The 21,355-nt window shown below is 39.1% G+C and overlaps 1 protein-coding gene across 2 annotated transcripts in view; it reads left to right on the plus strand.

Annotated features, from left to right (window-relative positions):
- LOC6032364 (matrix metalloproteinase-2) overlaps nt 1-19,112 on the plus strand; it is a 556,187-nt gene extending 537,075 nt beyond the window's left edge. For both annotated transcript variants that reach the window (XM_038251685.1, XM_038251686.1), the window contains 3 exons: nt 13,932-14,953; nt 15,013-15,172; nt 17,525-19,112. In XM_038251685.1, coding sequence (XP_038107613.1) covers nt 13,932-14,953; nt 15,013-15,172; nt 17,525-17,891 — 1,549 coding nt within the window. In that variant the 3' untranslated portion in view covers nt 17,892-19,112. The remainder of the gene's footprint in view (nt 1-13,931; nt 14,954-15,012; nt 15,173-17,524) is intronic.
- The last annotated feature ends 2,243 nt before the right edge of the window (nt 19,113-21,355 follow it).

Genomic DNA, 21,355 nt, shown 5'->3' on the forward strand with positions numbered 1-21,355 from the left:
TTTGGTAAACGCATTGGTGGCCAAAATGCCTCAAAAAGTGACATTTTTGAAAAAATCTTTTTTTACGGGTTAAATCCCATTTAAAATTGAAGGGCGGAGCGCCAGCTCCTGTTACGTCCAATCAAGCTCATATTTGGGATTTAGGCTCAGTATGCCCACCGGAACAAACCCCTGAATGCCCACCAAAAAGTCATTTTTGTTACATCCTAATATATATATCAAATTTTTTGTAATTGTCTGCTCTACAACTTTGTAGAACATTATTACACTCCAGCTATAAAGTCAACATAGTTTTTCGCCAAAAGAGTGGGTGTCAAAAAATTGTGAATTAAGAGATTCTTCTGTGAAATTTTCGGGGCCGTGGTGTAGGGGTAAGCGTGGTTGCCTCTCACCCAGTCGGCTTGGGTTCGAACCCAGACGGTCCCGGTGGCATTTTTCGAGACGAGATTTGTCTGACCACGCCTTCCGTCGGACGGGGAAGTAAGTGTTGGCTCCGGTCTAACCTACAGGGTTAGGTCGTAAGCTCAATCCAGGTGTAGGAGTCGTCTCCCTGGGTCCTGCCTCGGTGGGGTCGCTGGTTGGCAATTGGACTCACAATCCAAAAGTCGTCGGTTCGAATCCCGTGGTGGGTGGGGTAGTTCAGGTGTAAAAAGATGTTTGCAATTGCCTCAACAATCAAGCCTTCGGACACCTAGTTTTGAGTAGGAATAATTTGATTTGATTTTTTATGTGAAATTGTATGCCAAACAACTTTTCTGAAATGTGTAAAGCGGTATTTCTCACAAACTTGTCACTAGTCAAAAAATGGTTGGTTAGCAATTTAAAAAGTTAGGCTTGATTTAATATTTGAACTTTGACAATCAGAAAATAGTTGCCGAGATTTTGTCAGTTTCAAAATCAAGGCTTATTGTAAAACAAAATAAACACCATTTTTCTCTATTTCAAATTTATTGCACTGCTCTGCATCAGTAACTATTTGTTAATTTTTTTAAACATTCAAAACATAAAAAAAATCATACATCTAAAAAAATTCAACAAATTGCACGGATGAATCCCTTCCCAGCGTATACGTATATGTATTAGACGAAACAATTATGTGAAATATCGACATTGCTCACGGGAAATCCCCACCACAAGATTTTAGCCGAATCGAAAAACATAGAAATTAAAAATAAAATCGGATTTTTTAGAAGATTGAACACTAACAAAAGTTGCTCTCTTTTAAAGTTGATAGGTATTTCTACCGCACCGTTTAAACCAGCACTCATCTGTGTTTGTCTGACACGCTGATGAGTGACGTTTTTCACTGCCGGCGCACTATGGTACATTGGGTGGCCAAGTTTCAAAAAAGTGACCTTCTCCAAATATTTTTTGGTATTTTTTTCTCGAAAGTAAACATTCTAACTAAGAAAAATCCAAATTTTCAAAGCTCTAAGTTTGTTCATTACGGAGATACGCAAGCTGAAAGTCAAAAATGGAGTAAAAACAAGCGTTTTTCGTAAAAAGGCTGATTGTTTAATTTTAACATAGCTCAGCCATTTTAAATGTTTTATTAGGACAAATATACATCGTTGGAAAGGCAATGAGATAAGCTTTGAAACTATTAATAGATTAAATGTTGTTTCCAAACCAAAACTGAAGTTTTCATCGAATAATTGGAGCATTTTTTGACAAATCATATTTTTTGTGTTTGTTAATCGAGTACTTTTTTGCTAACCGATGCTAAACATGAAACTAAGATCACTTGAAAGATTGGATTATAATCTAACATTGCTGAAATTTCCAGCCTGCGATTTTTGCGTTTTCGGAGATATGCCATTTTGAACATTTACGTTTTATCAAAATTTGCTGCAATCTACATATGCGCCCGTTTATTTCACTTGCTTTGCTACCTACTTCGTGGGCATCGTCGCTTCAAAAATCAATACCTGGTTTCAAGAAGTTCGAAATGACTTTATTGGAATTTTCTGTTGCCTACATTTAAAATTGAGTACCTTAGTCAAAATAAGGTATTCGTACCGAAGTTTCTCAAGCGAAACTGGAGAATCTCAGTTTGATACCGAAAAAGTATTCAGCAAAATGTTGACTTAGCATGATGAATTTCTGCGATCAATCCATGAAACTGATCCACATTTAAGTTCTATGTTGGTTAGTACAAAACATCATAAAAAGTACCTTTAACATATCCTGAAGCTGTCACAAACTCTATAATCAAATGAATTTTAAGAATATGGTTTGTATTTTATCGTTTTACTTCATAATTAATATTGTGGATAAAATTAATTTTTCTGTTATTTGATTTAATAATTAAAATATTCGCAATTTATGCCCATAAGGGTGGGAGGGGGTGGTCTCAAGTTATACGGCATGGACTCACAAAAAGAAACACACAACAGGAAATAATAAATATTTGACTTAAAATGAATTTATTACGCTTAACAAAAATTTGTTGGTGGGGAGGAGGAGAGGGGGGGGGTGAAAGAAAGAGGAGGGAGGGGTTGTGTCCTTAAAGTGGGGTGGGAGCTTATCCATAATTTAATAATATAAACTTGCAATATAATATATATGCAATTCTGTTTCACTTGCAAATGTATGAAAAGACTATTTATTATAAACAATCAACTATTGAAAAACATGAAAAGTCATAAAAATCGACGTATATCATTTCAATACCATACAATTACCTAAATTTGTATCAAAAAAACATTTAAAAAGCAAAAAAATAATTTGGCCGCCTGTTTGTATGGAGATGGCCCATAGTGCGGCGCATTTCCGCACATTTCCACGGACCAGGGGGAGGTAAACTTTCTCGTCTATTCATGGTTTCATCATTAATAAAGCTGTGTGCGTTCAAACACTTAACAAAATATGCTTTTAATTTGTTCGGAAAACTATTTCAACACCTTAAATACTAACCAGTCAATAAAACGGATAGTTTCCAAGTCTTTTTTACACATTTTTATTTTTTTTACCAAATGGCACAAAAGTTTCACACTGAAATCGGATTAATGGCAACAAAAACACAAAACCAGTGTTGCCAGCAAACACGTTGCATCGCACGTCCAACATCGCACATCCTTGTGTGCACATCATGCATTCTGATGAACGCAGCCCAGCAGAAATGGGGAAATTGGTGGCTGGTGGGTGGCGTCAGTGTTTTCCACGTGGCAGAGTCCGCGCGCGTCAGAGGAAGGAAAAACGATCATCCCTTTAATGCCATGACGGGACGAGATAGATAGACAGAGAGAGAGCTTAAAATTTCGCGCTTTTATTGCGCCGAGCGCGTGTTTTCTACGTTGAGTAATTTCACTTTGCTAGTGCTGCGGAAAAGTGGGAAATTTCGTGGAAGCGAGAAAGCGGGATGTTTCACATGACATAAATGATAGTGGCTGAGTGTGTTTGCGTGGATGGGTGTGTTTGAGCATAAAAGCATTTGCCTTAATCGATCATTAATCAGTTTTATCGCAAATTATGACCGATGGACACTTTTAGCGATTATGGCGACTATCAACGTGAGGCGCAACTGCGTAATTTGGTCGTAAAATGTCAATCAATATTATCATGTCATAAATTTTATTTTGTCAATGATAAAATAGTTAGAACATAAACAATTTAAATAATGTTTGTATTTGAAAATCATCAAAAATAGTCACGTTTATTTAAATCAAATGTCCCGGATTAAAAAAACTAATAAGTAATAAACTAACACACTAAGTTCTTTCTCCATTCTCCAAAAACCTTATCAAACTGAAACCTGGTCCAAGTTACGACCCTCCTCAACATCTCTGCAAACCGAATTACTCTACAGTGTCATCGTCGTCATCCTCCCACAAGGAACCCTCATCACGTCAAAGCCAATTTCACATTTCCCAGCTCTTTCCGGCGCAAGGAAGCCCAGCTTGAACCTGTCACCAGTGAAACGCATCGGCACTGAAAAACACTGACAAACGAGAGTCATAATTTTGTTAATTTTCAATTAAAAGCAAGACGCTCCACCGTTGCTACTCCCTTTACGACCTTGCCGGCAGGGGGTGGGTTTGCCGTTTTCCTCGATAATTTAGCACTCACATCCAACGTTTACTTTCCAAATAAGGGGAGAAACTTAAAATTTTGCAGGTTTTTTTTCAGATGCAACCTCGAGTCAATTTACAGAGTCACTTTAACTGAGGGGAAGGTTGGGTGTAGTTTGGTTCTTGTGCGATTTCTCAATTCTTCAAAATGCTTGGTTTTAATAGATGATTTCAAAACTTGATTTTAACAAATTTAAAAATACTAAAAATATCAAGTTGACAATTTTTTTTTTGTAGAAACTGTCACCCCCAAGGTTGTACTATTTCCCCTAAAATGTGTAATGAAACTGGTGTGCCGTAAACTGGGGTCAATCGGGACAAATGCGGAGAATTGGGACAGCAGTTTTAACCATGTTGGAGCACAATATTTTGATTTTTCTGGTTGGTTTCGGTTAGAACAAACTCAGGCCAACAAAATGTGTACATCCATTTCCAAATTGAAAAGCTTTAAGTGCTCTAAAAACTGCTGTCCCTATTCAGACTGTAGTCCCGATTCACCCCAGATTACGGTGTATGCAAAGAGCTGCAGTTCAAGTGCCAATTAACAGAATTCCAAGGAAAACGAACCATGAAAAGACGACCTCAGCAGTAGAAGTGAGGACACTTCCGATGTAATTTTACCCTGTTGGCAAAAGGGAAAGAGGCCACCTATCTGTTGTACTAGGCTTTATCAAATTCCTGGAACATCGGTCCAATCCATGTAACTAAACCGCAAAAAACACAAGTGTGCAAACTTAAAACATTTCACTTATAAGGTAGCATTTGAAGTGTTTGAAGAAAATCAGGGTTGTGGAGTCAGAGTCGTAGTCGGAATCTGTGTAGTTGAGTACTTTTCGAACTCGAACGAATTTGATTCTTATGATGAAAACTATACTATTTCTATTTCTTGAATCAATCATTCTGATACAAAAACACATGGCACTGAAAAATCATTGAATTGATTTTATACCTGCAGGCCCAGGGAATTCTACCAGAGTTTGAATTTCGAAAAGCATTTTCAGTTAAATATTATTCGATTTGAATGGAAGTAATCTCCAAGTACTCCAAAATCAAATATAAATACCAATAAATAAATTCTATTTCTCGAAAACTTTCCAAGATAACATTTTGTTTTCATGCAACAAACTATTATTTATGGGTAATTCTCCGCCAACTTACATGCAACCGGAAAAGGTTGCACGACCCCTCTTCGATTTGCGTTAAACTTTGTCTTTGGTTAATTTTTGTCCCTGATCACGAATCCGAGCTCAATTTTTCAATATCAAGAGACGGAGGGACAGTGCGACCCCTTCCATTTTTGAACATTCGAAAAAACATGTTTTTCAATCATTTGCAGTCTGAAATGGTGATGGTTTAGAAATTTGGAGTCAAAGCGACGCTTGACCTTGAATAAACAAAAATGAGAGCACGTCATGTAAACAATAAGACACACGTTTTGTTTGGCTGACCATTTTGTGCATCGGCACTAAGAACTCTTCATAACGGCACTCAGCTTGTTCTAGTTGGCATTTACGTTTAAAGTAATGCTATGCTTGTTGCCAGTTAAAAACGTCTTGTTTTTAGCTTGAATAATGAGTAGAAAACATTAATTCATTGGAAAAACCGACTTCAGGTATATTTTCATGTGACTGTTCTCATAAGCTCTCAACAAGAACTTCTAAAAGCTCTTTGAGTGCACTCAATGGTTCTAACCCTATATCTCACTTGGTTTACAATATAGCCTCCCAGGGTCTTCGGGAGCATTAAAGATAAACTTAATTAGTGTACTGGCACAACATGCTGGGAAACATCTACGCGAAATGCCAAACAAGTTCTTCGAAAAGAGGAGTTAGAACGGATAGCCGGCCTTGTACGTGTGTCAAACGCGATCCCTTTGGCCAGTTGTCGCTCTCATCAATTGTTAGGGTGTGTCAAGATAGCGCGACAAGGTTGAAACTTTTTTCTTGTGAAGACAACAGTGCACAGTGGTCCAGATCGCAAAATTAGGTGGAAAATGGATTTTCCGTAAAATGATGAAGTTTTGGAGCTTTGGTGTCTTCAGAAGAGTTGTTGCATATAGAAAGGGGCAACTTTTGGTTTAGTTGGAAATTAGGCTGGTTCACTATTAGGGTGATTTTGAAAATCTAACTTTTCAGGAATATTTTTGGGATTTTCTTTTGTCTTGTAGAAAGTTGTTGGGCTTGCCAATCCAAGCAACTTTGTCGAAGACACCAAAATTTTATCTCGTAATCTACGCCTTCTACGACCAAATTTATAGAAAGCATCTGAGCAAACCTTCAAAAATCAGTTTTTTGAACGTGGCAATTCTGGGTTATGTTTTAGAGAAAAGTGGTATTCGAAGCACTTTTAAAGCTCTAAAAAACAAACATTTTTATTTCTTGACAAGTCAATTTGGACTTAAGGGTTAAAAGTTACAGCGAATTTAAGGTAAAAAAGATGCAAATTTGAAACTGATTAGTGCACTGACCACGCGGACGCGCTGTCTTGTTTTTGCATGCTCATTTTCATTTCTTTTGTGTCGCTGTTTGTGTGCTTGGGTGAGTGGTTATTATAACTTATTGGACATCATAAGTGCAGTGCTTCTGGGGACGCGCAGTCCTGTTTTTTCGCGATAATTTTCATCGTAAATGATCGTAAAAATTTATTCCAAGTGGCATCGATCGATTTTATGAAGAGTAAAGCGTCATTTATTTACTATTTTTGAAATTTGCTCGCGTTATCTAAATTGAAAATAGTAAAAATATACTGATAAATCCAGCCCATAGCACTACTGCTTGGCTGGCACGCGTTCGATAAAAAAAAACTTTTTAAATGATCAATTATCTATCTTTCCGCAGCCGGCTGCCTAAGATTTAAAATTTTCAACCGATAAACAAAATGCTCATGGTCACATCACTGCCACTCGTGAATCCTGACCTCATACCTATCTACTAACCCCCTCAAAACTCATGTGATACTTTGTCGGAGATGCAGTCGATTGGGCGGTCTCTATCACTCAAGTATCGGACTAACATTCCCATCCACTTTCCCGTGACCCTACCACTGGTCGTGGCCGGCGCCGGTATTGATCAGCATGATAGGGGCCTTTGAGAAGTTGCGAAGCGAGGAAAGATAGCTCCCACTTATCTTCCACGGCTCGTGGATGTAACTTCTGGAGGTCCTGGTCAATAACGGAGTAGCAACTGCGGGTGGGCACCTATGCTTATGCTTATGCTTAAAAAGATGCAAATTTGAAACTTAAATATCTCGAAAAGGCGCTAGCCAAATTTTAAGCGCCAGGTTACATTTGAAAGAGGAGATTCAGCACTACAAACGCTGAAAAAATCTCAAGGGTGTTTTTCTTTAAACTCGAGAAATCACCATTTGAAAAAGTCTAATTTTCAATGGAAAACCTTTTGGGATCACCCTAACGAATTTCGAAAATTGTCCAAATATATGTTTTCCATGTAATTTTGGCCCCTGAAACTGAATCTGTTCTCAGAATTGACCCAAAGTGCCGAAAAATCGATTTTTGGTCATATTTTGGGTTTCCATGTAAAATTATCAGGGGAACCTCGGTTTGCCTCATTCTGAGAACTGTTTTGCTTGAATGAAACATCCTAGTACATGTCTGGGTACCAAAAGTTGCGTTTTTTAATTACAAAAATTTTGGTACCCTAATAATATAGGTAATCGCTAAAATTTTCAAGTTATCGTAGTTTTAGTGAAAAAAGTTGTTTTTGCCGATTACGTAATTTTCCGGTTTTTGCGCGCGGCGCGTCGAAAAACACGGATTTTATTTTCAAAAAATCATATCTCGGAATTCTGTTAATGAACTCCTCCCATTTTTTAGTATGTTATGTAAAAATGTCCGGGGAATCCGATAAAAATATTTCCAGACATAGGCTCTTTGGTCCAGACTCCGTCAAAACGGCATTTTCAAGTTTCATACGCCCTTTTCAAATGTTAGGCTAAATTTTTGAAACTTCTCACTATTTTTCTTTGAAAGGTCAACTTATCATCTTTCATTTATACGCAATAGAAATCGGTTGAAATTGCGAGGAGTTATGATTTTTCAAAAAAGTTGTTTTTGCGAAAATCGACGAAAATGGCCATTTTTCAGACCACCCTAACACGGCGTAGGTCACCTTAATGGCCAAACAAAAAAATACGGGTCTAATTATTTCGGCCAAGGAAACCTCAGAAAAATTTTGAGCCCGATCCGAGCACTTCTGTTTCATTCCATGCTGTTTTCGTGGGGAATTGCTGATTTATCACCTATTTAATGTTGTAATTTTACCTCAATTTAGACTGAAAAAGTTGCATTACATCAGAAAAGCAGTGACATAAAAAAAAATCAGACGTAAAGTTACAATTTTTTTCTGACAGATGTAATATTACCATGATTATTTTGCTGTGTAGAAAACTGTGATAATAGTAAAATCAAAATCAAAAAAATCAAACCATCCACATTAACGACCCCCGGGTCTTTTGTGGTCTCTATTGCAAGTTTCTGCTCGAACCTAGGAGTCCGAAGGCTTGAATGGGGAGAGCACCCAAACCTCTTTTTACTCCAAGGAACCTTCCACCCCAGAGTTTGAACTGACGACCTTTGGATTGCGAGTCCAACCGCCGCCAGCGATTCCACCGGAGTAGGCTTGGTTTGGTGTGTTGTTTGTACTTATGGCATGGAGACAACTCCTACACCTGGAATGACTTAACTGCCTAACAACCAAGGCCGGGACCGACATTTTACTTCCTCATCCGATGGAAGGTTGCAGCAGATGGGAATCGAACCCAGAATCATCCGCTTACAAAGCGGACAGCGTAACCATTCGGCCACGCACTGCCACCTAGTAAAAATAAAAGTAAATTTTCACGCAGTATTTAGGGACTGAGACTCAAACTTGTTTTGCATTAAGAAACCTTCTACCTTGAAATACGAAACTATGACATTAAGAGACCAATTCTGAGTGACTGATCACTGTTTGAACGTTTTTCATTCTCAAACTCAAAATTCACCGAAAAAATATTTTTAGAATAAGGATTGAGTGAAGATAGGTCTACTGAAAATAATGTAGATGAAAATATCGTAAAATTTTACAAAGTATACCTTATGGCAACAACGCAATGGTTTACAGAGTTTGTCATGATTAAATCACTAGACCTAAAGTGGTTTGGATTCTATGAGAAAATGGTTCCAATTGACTGCTAATTGTGTCAAAATACTTCAAGCTAGTTTAAAGTTACTGGAAACGATGCTAAAGTTTATCGAAAATACAATTATTATATAATTGAGCGACATACTCAGACTGGTTTTTGCTGGTCTATTTTTGTTTGGTTTCGCTTAATTCATGGATCAACAAAGAAAAAAAAACTGAACAATCTGTCCAATGTTCACAAATCTGTTATCTCCCGCGCATCACTACCACCCCCAACATCCACAACAATGTTGCTAATGTTCTGTCCAGGCTGTTTACGACCCCGAGAGATGCGGTCGATAATTCCCCCCGCCCGAAGATGACAAAACACATTTGGAAGCAATTTATTGTAATAATTTTAATGGCTCGCCCGTAAAATATGCTCCTTCGCAAATGTCATCGCCGCTCCCTTTACGACCGGACCAAACTTTCACGACTGCCCTGCCCTGCCCTACCCCAGATGCAAATGAGACACAAGAATTCAAATAAATTCTAGTGAACCGGGAAGCATTTTCCATCTCTCGATACGAATGTGAGTATGTTTGAGTGTGTGGGAAAATGAGGAAAATTTTATTGCTTTTCCTCTGCTAGCTTTTGTGATGCACCATCAGCATATCAGCATAAAACTGTGATGTCTGTGGGGAAATTAAGAGGCTGAGGAAAATCTGCAAGACGATGTCCTACACTGTATGGAAATCATCATCATGAAAAATTAGCTGTAATCTGTCCACTGCCTTCGGGATGGAGCATGAGATCAGCCAGCACAGGGTAACTGTTCCGTTTGTATTAAATAATTAACCAACCGTCCTTCTTGTCGTCGGCGGATTAACGACCGCACTGGGAAATGACGATGCAAAAGGGCTCAATTCCAGCTACAGCAGCAGCACAGTTTATTCCGCAAATAAATTGACCACCACATGTGGAGTGTAACCACGACCATCAGCATCAGCATGGAATGTGGACTCTTGTGGTTGAATCATCCAGTGAATTGCGAGTTTGGTCTAATTTGGTCAGTTTTGCAGACCACAAGGAACGTTTTGACGATTCAATTTCGTTTTTGTGTTCTGGATTGCGATTTCAATTAAGATTCCAATACAATGTTTGAAAAAATTTACCCGGTAAAATATCTATCATACAGCAAAAACTATGAAAATAACACCAATTTAAATTTAAATCAACCGATTTCGTCGCGACACTGCAATAAACCAGCAGAACAACCCCTTTTAACATAACTGTTAGTGAACAAAAAATGGCACTGATGCAATTCCAGAGCCAATTAAGCCCGCCAACATCGATTTTGCCATGGCAAACAACACAAACCGGGCACACAATTTCAACACTATTGCTGTCCACCACCAGGACTGAACCATATCAAATCAACACACACCGACACAACACAAAAATGATAGTGGACAAACTAAAACGTGAGGAAGAATAATATTCCTGGCCTGATGACGATTTATAGAAGCGACCCAGATGCTTTATACATGGCAGGGTCGTAGTATGGATTTCATCTTGTTTGAAAAAAAACAATGATCTTAAAACCAGCTCCCTTTTTTCAAAACGTTCGAGGACCCCTCGAAGCATACCCTTTGAATGGTATTTCAAGTCAAATGTCCATGTGTTAAGTCAATTCACCATTAAAATCAACACAACATTGAAAAGTATTACTTTTCGGCAAAAGTGCTGAAAAGTTCAACTTTTCGGAACCCATTTCAGAACTGAAAAGTAGATTTTATAGCCCATGTATCGAAAAGTATGACTTTTTAAATCAGTTATTTTTTTGTACAGAAAAGTAGGCCGTTTTGTTGTTCGAGAATGACAGGAAAGTAGAGGAGGTATTAGACTATGACAAACAAACAAACTCGCACTTATCGTGTCTGACAGTTTGCCGAACTCACAAACAAAACAAAATGTATGCAGGTTAGGGTGGTCCAAATCCGGGCTTCCTCGGGGCTACCCCCCCTGAATTTTTGGGCGCACAAAAATTTTCATTTTTGAACGCTTATAACTGCGCGGGAAAATCCTAAAAATACATTGTGTCTTAAGGAATGTTGGTCTAAATTTAATGATTTTATTTAATTTTACATTTGAGAGGTGGAATTGGATAACTATGGCACCCTCCACAGGTAAAAAAGTAAAACAGTTGCTTTTCTCCAGACATTTTGATGATTTTTTTTCCATAAAAACCCCAAGCGATTAGAGGGAGAAGTTCCCGTGGTCAGAATGTGCTCAAATTTGGAATTTAGCCTAATGATGAGCCAATCATTGATTTCATGGGGAAGCCCCGAGGAACCCCGGATTTGGACCACCCTAATGCAAGTTGACGTTTCAGGCAAACTGTCAACTGTCAAAAAGTGCTTGTTTGTTTGTTTGTCACAGTCTATTAATCTTAAGTAGTTTCAAGACGGATTTGCAGGGGTCCCAACCTGGCCACAGCACCAAAAGGACCTAATAAAAAAAAGCTATGAATAAAAAAAGACGGAATTGCTAAAACGTATTTTTATCCAAAAAAAAATACAAAATTGGTTTTAAAACCTCAATTATTTTCCGTAATTGAACTGTAATCAATTGAAGGACATGTCATTAGAAGATAAATTTAATGTATTTTTCGAATCTGCAAAACAATAAAAGAAGTTTTATTGTAGAGTGTATTAATGTTGTACAAAGTGATAGAGCTGACAATTACACAAAAAAATATGTACATTATGGATTTGTATGTTTTCATCACGGCAAATCGCAATTGAAAAAAAAAAGTTTTGAAAAAGTTTAATCAAAAATAGACTTACGATTTAAGTACAGATTGTCTGTGATTTGAGTGTAGTGAAATAAAAATCGATAAAAATCGATAACCCAATAATTTAGATGTCAATGTTTCAAAAGAACGTTGCTTATATATGTGTAAATTTCTTCGTTAATTTGCTTGCTCCACTACTAAATAAAAAAAAAACAATATTCTAACACCGCCATATTGCCCACCATCTAGGAATACACATTTTCTGGAGTCATCTATCATCAAAAAAGGTTAAAAAAGTGAATCGATTATCCAAACTGAATTTTTGTCCTGCTGTAATACAGATTTATTTGGACATAATAAATCTTTATCCATTTAACAAAACTATTTATTTTTATTTTACGTTTTCGGATTGGGATGGAATTTATGTCCAAAGTCAAGTGTAAGTCAACTTGTATTTCAGCCCGTTAATTAAAATCTTATAAAAAACGTTACTTAATCCACCCTTAGATGGCTGTTGCCTTCCTCACATTTCGAGGGTAATGCTATCCAAAATAGATACACAAGGGCGGACCTTTCAGTGTTCTAACAACTTGATTCATTATTCATACCATCAGATTGGGTAGTCAGATCTTCATAATTCAGGGCACTTATGTGCTTATAACTTTTGATAGGGTTGTCAGATTTGCAATTTACTGAACTCGTTGGAAAGGTCTATTGATCACCTGTCCAACAACAGGGCGCATTAAAGATCCAGACAACGTTTTCATCGAAATATATGAGATCTGGCCTCTAAAAAGTTCATAAATATTACTTAGGTGCTTAAACTTTTGATAGGGTCGTCAGATCATCAATCTTTAGAACTCGTTGGAAAGGTCTTTTGATCACCTATCCATCGACAGGTCGCATGATAGATTCGGACAACGTTTTCATCGAAATTTATGAGATCCGGTCTCTAAAAAGTTCATAAATAACACTTAAGTGCTTATAACTTTTGATAGGGTTGTCAGATCTTCAATTTTTTGAACTCATTGAAAAGGTCTTTTGAATACCTTTCTAAAAATGTATAGTATGACAGGGTTTCTTACAAAAACCACCCTTTTTACAATCTTCCGGGCATTTGCTAGAATCGTTTTTTTAGCATAACTTTTGAAGTACTTTACTAAACTTTGTAATTTTCAATAGCGACTTATGGGACCCCAAGACGGATCGAATGAGACCAATACGGTCCAAATCGGTTCAGCCAGTGCCGAGATAATTCAGTTAAAATTTTTTTGATCAACATTCCACCACACACAAAGACATTTGAATGTGATTCTGAGTCGATAAGTATACATGAAGGTGGGTCTAGGAGGTCAAATTAAGTATTTCGTTTTTCGACTGATTTTATAGCCTTTCTTCAGTAAAGTGAGGAAGGCAAAAACATTTTCAGGCCATTCTCAACTTTATTTCAAGTTATTGCCCCGTGATTGCTTTACAAGCTATTTATGCAATGTCCAATGTCCTGGACTACAAACCTGCCCGCACTGTATACGCTGTGATAGTAGATCATTGGTCGCTGGTGTTTGCTGTTGGATGCTGCTGCATTGCACGTTGTGTTCACATGGCGCTTCCCAAATTGACCAAATCCCAAAACACACACACACACAGCGAGAGGAAAATATTCTCCACGTCACTGCACTCGCGTATGTGTGTCTGTACGTGTGCCTTCGGAGTGCAATCACCGAAAACGCGCGCGCTGATGCTGCAACTCTCTCTCTCTCTCTCTCTGATGTTCATAAATTTATTTATTCATCGCGTGCTCGGCGATGTTTGATTTCCAACTGCTCCTGGGTCCTGCTCTAAATTGATCCATTTCGCAACTTTATTGGGGTTCATCAAAAGTTAAACGCCCGAGCAATTTGATTCTAACCTTGTTTCCTTCCCTCTGGCTCTCTCTCGTTCCAGCTTGGTGAACCAATCGATGACCGACCTGGACGCGGGGCAGGTACGCCGGGTTCTGCACGAAGCGTTGGATCTTTGGGCCCAAAATGCGAACATTTCGTTCCGCGAGGTGTACAGCAGCCAGGCGGACATTCAGGTGTTGTTTGCACGTCAGTTCCACGGGGATGGATATAGGTTCGACGGGCCGGGGAAGATCTTGGCCCATGCTTTCTACCCGGGCAGTGGAATCGGCGGTGATGCCCACTTTGACGAGGAGGAGACCTGGCTGTTGAACGAACCACTTGGGACGGATGGGACAAGGTTGTTTGACGTGGCGGTTCATGAGTTTGGACATTCGCTGGGTTTGGGTCATTCATCGGTTAAGGAGGCCATTATGTTCCCGTGGCACCACGTGTCTTACCGCGGGAAAGATTCCATTCCGGAAGACGACCGTCACGGCATTCAGGGCATCTACGGACCGAAGAAGAAGACCTACGGCCACAATCCGGAACGCCATACCACACCAACAACGACGACCACTACAACTACAACCCTTCCTCCCCCACGACGACCTCCAACTCACCGCTACTACCCGTCCAAGAACCAAACCGGCCACCCCTGGCAGGGACTCCACCCGAACAATCCGTACAATCCGTACAAAACCACCCCCACCTCAACCACCACCACGGAGATCCCCCGCCGTCGAGTCTACTACCCGGACAAACCACGCCCCGTCGGAACGGACCACCCCCAACACATCCCCACCCCGACCAAGGTCCACCACCATCACCACCACAACCACCCGGCAACGCGACCTCCCCTCCCAACCCGCCCCAACCCGTGCGACACCAGCTACGACGCCATCACGCTGATCCGGAACGAGCTGTTCATCTTCAAGGATCGCTACCTTTGGCGAATATTCGAGAACGACCTGCACCACCGACCGCCGGCCCTCATCAGCGATATGTTCTACGGGCTGCCGCGGGACTTTGAGCGGATCGACTCGGTGTACGAGAACAAACACCACAAGATTGTATTCTTCGTCGGTGAGTTATCCTTGGGAATGGGGTCATTCAAACAAGCTCTGATCACTTCGTTATTTCAGGCAAGCAATACTACGTCTTCAACTCGCGACATCCGGAGCCGGGCTACCCGAAACCGTTGACGGCGCTGGGACTGCCGGAGAGCATCGAGCGGATTGATGCGGCCCTCGTGTGGAGCTACAACAACCGGACGTACCTGTACAGTGGGCGGCTGTACTGGAGGTTAGTAGAAATTTAGAATTGAAAAAAAACATCGTTTTTGAACAGAAATTTAGATCGAATGCAGTTGACATTATTACAACAATTTCCGCCAACTCACACAGCAGTTGCTCCGACCCCTCTCCGATTTGCGTGATAGGGGTAACTTTTATCCCTGATCACAAATCCGAGCTTTCTTGACGGAGGGGCGACCTGTTCCATTTTTTAACATTCGAAAAAAGACGTTTATTTCAATAATTTGAAAAGGCATATCATCCCCATTTCACGCTGCAGATTAATGAAAAATACATCTTTTTCGAATGTTCAAAAATGGAAGGGGTCGCACTCATTCAATGTTGCTTATTGGCTTCAAATTATTATGCTACACCAAGAACTGGGCATCGACATACAAGAGGATACAGAGCAGAGTTCGATAGAAAAAAGGTACTGTGAACGGACGGAGAGGATGAATCCCGAAATTACCGTGAGTTTTTTACTCGTGGTCTCATTTTACAAAAAGTTCACCCTTCAAAAAAAATCAGTACCGAACTTGGTACCGAAGCTCGAACCCAAGACCTTCGGCATATTGACCCGCGCATTTGCCGCTCACAAACATATTGTGAAAATACTCTACATTTTTTATATTATGATGTATGGGTATCAACTGATCAAAAATGTCGATAGTAGTATCATTTGAAAAAAAAAAAAAACTCAAAATTTTCACAAAACTACAACCAAACATAAAGACCAAGCAGATAGTCCTTCCGAATAGAAACGAGAGGAAAGTATTTTTTGGTGAGAGTATAGAGGAGAAAATTAACTCGCGACAAATTGTTGAGGCTAAAATTTTGAAAGGAATGATTTTCATAAAGTATTCGCCCCCTTTTCACTTTCATAGAAAACTGGGGACAGTGTAGCTGTCAATCAGTTAAAGTCACTCAAAAAATTAACTTTGAGTGATTTGAGTTCAATTCTGACGTCACGTTTTTCTCCTCTATAGATCTCTCGCGCTTACAACAACAACAAATCGTGTTCATTCGTTCATTCAAACAGTTCATTCCGTATAGTGGCCAAATTACCGCCACTTAGTCACTAGGTCTTGGGTTCGAGTATCGGTACTGACACTTAATTTTTGAAGGACAAACTATTTGGAAAATGAACCCACGAGTAAAGTACTCTCGGTAATTTCGAGTATCCTCTCCGTCCATTCATAGTCCCTTTTTTCTACCGAACTCTGCTCTTTATCCTTTTGTATGTAGATACCCAAAACAAAAATGCAAATTTGATGTTTATGTATTATGGCAATCAAATGATCGGTAATTTCGCATAAATTTCAACAGCAATAGATTTATTTTTAATATTAAGAATTATCACAAAACTACGTTTCCTCGAAAAAATACTGAAATTACATGAAATGTTTTATGCAATAAGGGTAATCAAATTTCTCAGAGATATCGACTTGTGATTTGTGTTTGTTTTTTTGTGTGATAATACTCACCATTTTCATAAAACCACGTACTTTTGAAAAAAGACTCAAATTTTAAATTTTTGCAATATGGGTATCAAAAGATCATGCATTACTCATGGATTGAATATTATAAGCTTTTTTAATATTCGTTGCTTTCACAATATTAAATTGTATACAATTTTATGTTTTTTTGCAATATGTGATCAGAAATTTTGGATAGAAAACGATTTTTAATAGCATTTTTGTGAAAATACTCTACATTTTTTACAAAAAAAAAGCCACATTTTCAGTAGTTTTGAAGATACTAAAATGTCTGTAACAAAAACCTGGGTGCAAAAGCTTTGGTTGATGTGCACCGTTAACCTCAAAACGTCGCTCTGCAATGGAATTTTGATGACCAAGCCAAACCCTATACCTTTCTTTCGTTAGAAAGACAAAAATAAAGCAGTTAAAATCTGATGAGTAGATTATTCAATGACACATTTCTGGGGCCACGATTTTAACCAACCGGCAGTCCCGTACGTGTACTTTGTAGACATTTTGTAAGGACACTTTATGAAACGCCAAAACACGCGACTTCCGAAGGGTTAACCCTTCACATAAGCATTTTGACAGCTGGTGTTTCGAAAATTGTGAAAATTGTGCCTAAACTTGAGAATAACCAAAATAATTCAAATTTATTACTGCGCCCCCCCCCCCCAAATAATTCAAATTTATTAATTATTAATTTCGTGTTGCTGCAAATTTGTAGTAGAAACTCATTCATGGCCTGGACTACGATATGAGAATGAAATTAATGATAAAATTGTAAATCAATCATTTTCATTTTTATCCTTCAAAAAGCTGTAAATCTTGAACCAAACAAGCTATTATAACCTTCTATTTTTCCCTCTTTCCCCCTGAAACAGATTCGACGAGGACGCGAACCACGTCGAGCTGGACTACCCGCGGGACATGTCGATGTGGAAGGGCGTCGGCTACAACATCGACTCCGCCTTCCAGTACCGGGACGGCAAGACGTACTTCTTCAAGGGCAAGGGCTACTGGCGGTTCAACGATCTGCGGATGAGCGTCGACCAGGCCGACCCGCACCCGTCCGCCCCGCACTGGATGAAGTGCCAGCAGCACAAGGTGCGCGAACCGATGGTGGACGTCACGACCGAGGACCAGGAGGACGTCATCACCAGCGGGGTGGGTGGGTTGGGTCCCCGAACTAAGTTGGGCTTCTTTGCGCTAACTGCCTTGCTAGTTGTAGCTAGATTAAGGGTTTATTAGGATAGTTGAAAGGGACGTAAGGAGTGCTACGAACTCCACCATAGATTGTAAACCTAATTAATACAGGGACCACAAAGTTTGCAATTTTACACCGATTATGCAATTTCATGACATCACCAGCCTTTTTTATCTAAATGAAATGAAATAAAACATCAATCTTAGAGAGTGTGCTCACCATTTTCGAACGTCAAGATTATCCCGGAGATTCCTCAAAGCTCTCTACTTTCTTCAACTGATCACTGCCACAAGAAGGAGTATTAGCAAAAGCGCATTCCACTTCGGTCCCTTTACACTTTTTGAATAAATAAACTAAAAAAAAATATTCAAAAAAAAATCATCCAATATGCAATAAAATATTCCAAAATGTGTTTATCATTCGAAGCTGCCCACACTAATTCGAAGGGAAATCTTGACAACCACTAGCATTAACACTACATTTTTTGACTCCTAAGTGATAAAAAACACAATTTAGAATTTATTGCAGCAATAGAAAAGAAGAAACATCCCAAATACCTAATAAAATAAATATAAATAAAGAAATTTTAAATCGAAATCGAACAAGCATAATAAATAAAATAAAATATTCATGAACCCACGAAGAAAACATTTTGTTGCCTTAAATAAAGTAAAAAAAAATGCAATCGGTGAATTAACCCTTTGCTTCCTTAAAAAGATTTGCGTAGAATTATTTTTATTTAATAAATACTGTAAAAAAAGCAAAATAATCTAAGCGCCAGAAACGCTTCACACAATGGTTAAAAAAAAGTCTCAAAAAGCAAGCATGTAAAAATCAAACCACGTACTTTAACGAAACTGTAAGCCTAAGTAGTAAAGCAAAATTTTAATTTCATATTCCAATAAGTTCAGCCGGGCCCCCACTGTGATACGTGTGCGCGATGAATACGGATGTAATGTTAGGGAAATTTGACTTGTAAACACTGAGGAAGAGATTGTGGTTTTAGACTGAAGTGAATAAATTATTAAATTAAAAAATATCAATATTCAACCACAACGAAGAAAACACTGTTTGCAAATTGAGTTTCTTTAATTTTATGGTAAGTTGTTATGAACTTGCTTGCACTCGCGGCCTCGATTAGATTGATTTAGTTTGAAATTTTAAGTGATAAGTTATGCTAAATTGATTCAAGTAAACTGAAGAACTTCTTTTATACAATTGGTTGTAGCGGTATTTGATAGTTATAAATAAATTCAATTGTAATAGATAAGTGTTTTACTGCAAAAAGATCACAGATAATTTATTATTTGCAACCTTAGACTAATAATTATGTAGATAAAGTAATCTTTGGTTGCAAATTGGTTCCATATTACCCAATAAATATTTAAAAAAAAAGTTACCAATGGAGCACCCGCAGTCGAGCAGTTTTTGACAGTTTGCTCCATAAGAAATACATTGTAGAAAAAGCAAAAACTGCTCGAATGGAAGTGCTCCATTCACCTTCCTCACATTTATAAAGTACCTAATTTCGTCTTAAATAGAAATTTTCCGATTTAAAAAAAATGCAGTCTTTTTGTCTATACATATACATCTTTTTGTTTATACATATACATCAGCGATTCTCAAGGGGGGTACCGGGCCTACTTGATTGACATCCTAGGGGAAGGTTGAGAATCGCTGCTCTACATGGCTCTTTCGTGGCGATCAGACATTTAATTCTGAGCAAATTTAAAAAAAAACTGAAGCCAGTCTCACCGGAGCTCTCTTAGAAGCAAGACAAGCTTTGATCGTATTAGGCCTGCGTAAAAATTATGTGCTAGGACTGGGACCCGTGGTGTAGAGGTAAGCATGGTTGCCTCTCACCCAGTCAGCCTGGGTTCGATCCCACCGGTACGCATTTTTCGAGACGAGATTTGTCTGATCACGTCTTCCGTCGGACGGAAAAGTAAATATTGGCCCCGGTCTAACCTAGAGGTTAGGTCGTTAGCTCACTACAGGTGTAGGCGTCTGTTCCTGATTTTGTCTCGGTGGTGTTGCTGGTAGGCAGTTGGACTCACATTCCATAGGTCGTCAGTTCGAATCCCGGAGTGGGATGGAAGCTTAGGTGTAACGGATGCTTAGGTGTAAAAAGAGGTTTGCAAATTCCTCAAACACAAGAGGTGTAGTGATGGAAGAATCTACACCAAAAGAAACAGAGAAAAAAATCAGAAAGGAGCATGGCACTCCTCTCTCACGCACATAAGATCGGTTACAAGAAACTCAAAAATATCAGGTGAAAGGTTATCAAAAGACCATTCAAATGAGTCCAAAACTCAGAAGATCTGGCAACCCTATTCCCGGTTATACATACTCAAGTAATATTTAAGTTCTATTTTAAAGCCGAATCTCATATATCTGTATAAAACCATGTCTGGATCAATCATCCACGGAGCACTTCCATTCGAGCAGTTTTTGATTTTTTCTTCAATGTATTCCTATTTCTTATGGGAGAACTGTCATTTCTACCACTCGAATCCGTAGCTCCATTAAAAAGTTGTCAAACGTCAATTACAATAACAAAGCAAAATGACCCTCGGTCGGGGTAAGCAAATGCACAACATTAATCAATTTCAATTAAAAAAATCCTTTTAAAGTTTTGGCGAAGTTGTATGTCACAGTCACAGAAATTTAACTTAGAAAATATGTCAGAGTTATTTAAACTTGGCTATTTTTATTTAAAATAATATTTTGCAATAACCCCTCGTAATTTTTCAATTAGCCCAGCTATCGAGCAGCATATCATAACTGGGCATGCTCTCGGTACAGCTATCGACGGCCAAAGGCAAATATCACGGATCACGCGGAATTCTAAGGGAGTTTCGGACAAAAATGTATACACCCAAATCTGTTACAATACCTTAATTATCTATTGAAAAAAAAATCGACATCCTCAAAAAAAACAAGAACAACATCACACTACCGTCGGAACACCGGCTTGCTCAGACAATCGGTCGGATACCGCTGCAGGTACAGCCGGTCGTCCTTGGTTTTGTACGGCTGCGTGTACATCCGGCACACGTTGGCCGTGGTTTTGCACTCGCCGGGCGGTGGCCTGTTCACGACCGCCGGGCTGTGCTCGCTCGTCGACTGCCGGAAATCGGTGCTCGTCAGTGCCATGTACGAGGGCGGCTGCAGCCACAAACCATTTCCGCCGGTTGGCACCAGAAGAAAGGTAAAAGGTTCGTTGTATTAACTTATTTTGGTTTGGTTTCGTTGTTTATTTTTGTACAGTAGGAGTCGTCTCCATGCCATAAGTACAAACAACACACCAAACCAAGCCTACTCCGGTGGAATCGCTGGCGGCGGTTGGACTCGTAATCCAAAGGTCGTCAGTTCAAACACTGGGGTGGAAGGTTCCCTGGATTAAAAGAGGTTTGGGTGCTCTCCCCATTCAAGCCTTCGGACTCCTAGGTTCGAGCAGAAACTTGCAATAGAGTCAAAATCAGCTGTATCCTTTGTTCTACCACGA

The sequence above is a fragment of the Culex quinquefasciatus genome, chromosome 2 (genome assembly GCF_015732765.1).
Source record: "Culex quinquefasciatus strain JHB chromosome 2, VPISU_Cqui_1.0_pri_paternal, whole genome shotgun sequence".
Classification (NCBI taxonomy): domain Eukaryota; kingdom Metazoa; phylum Arthropoda; class Insecta; order Diptera; family Culicidae; genus Culex; species Culex quinquefasciatus.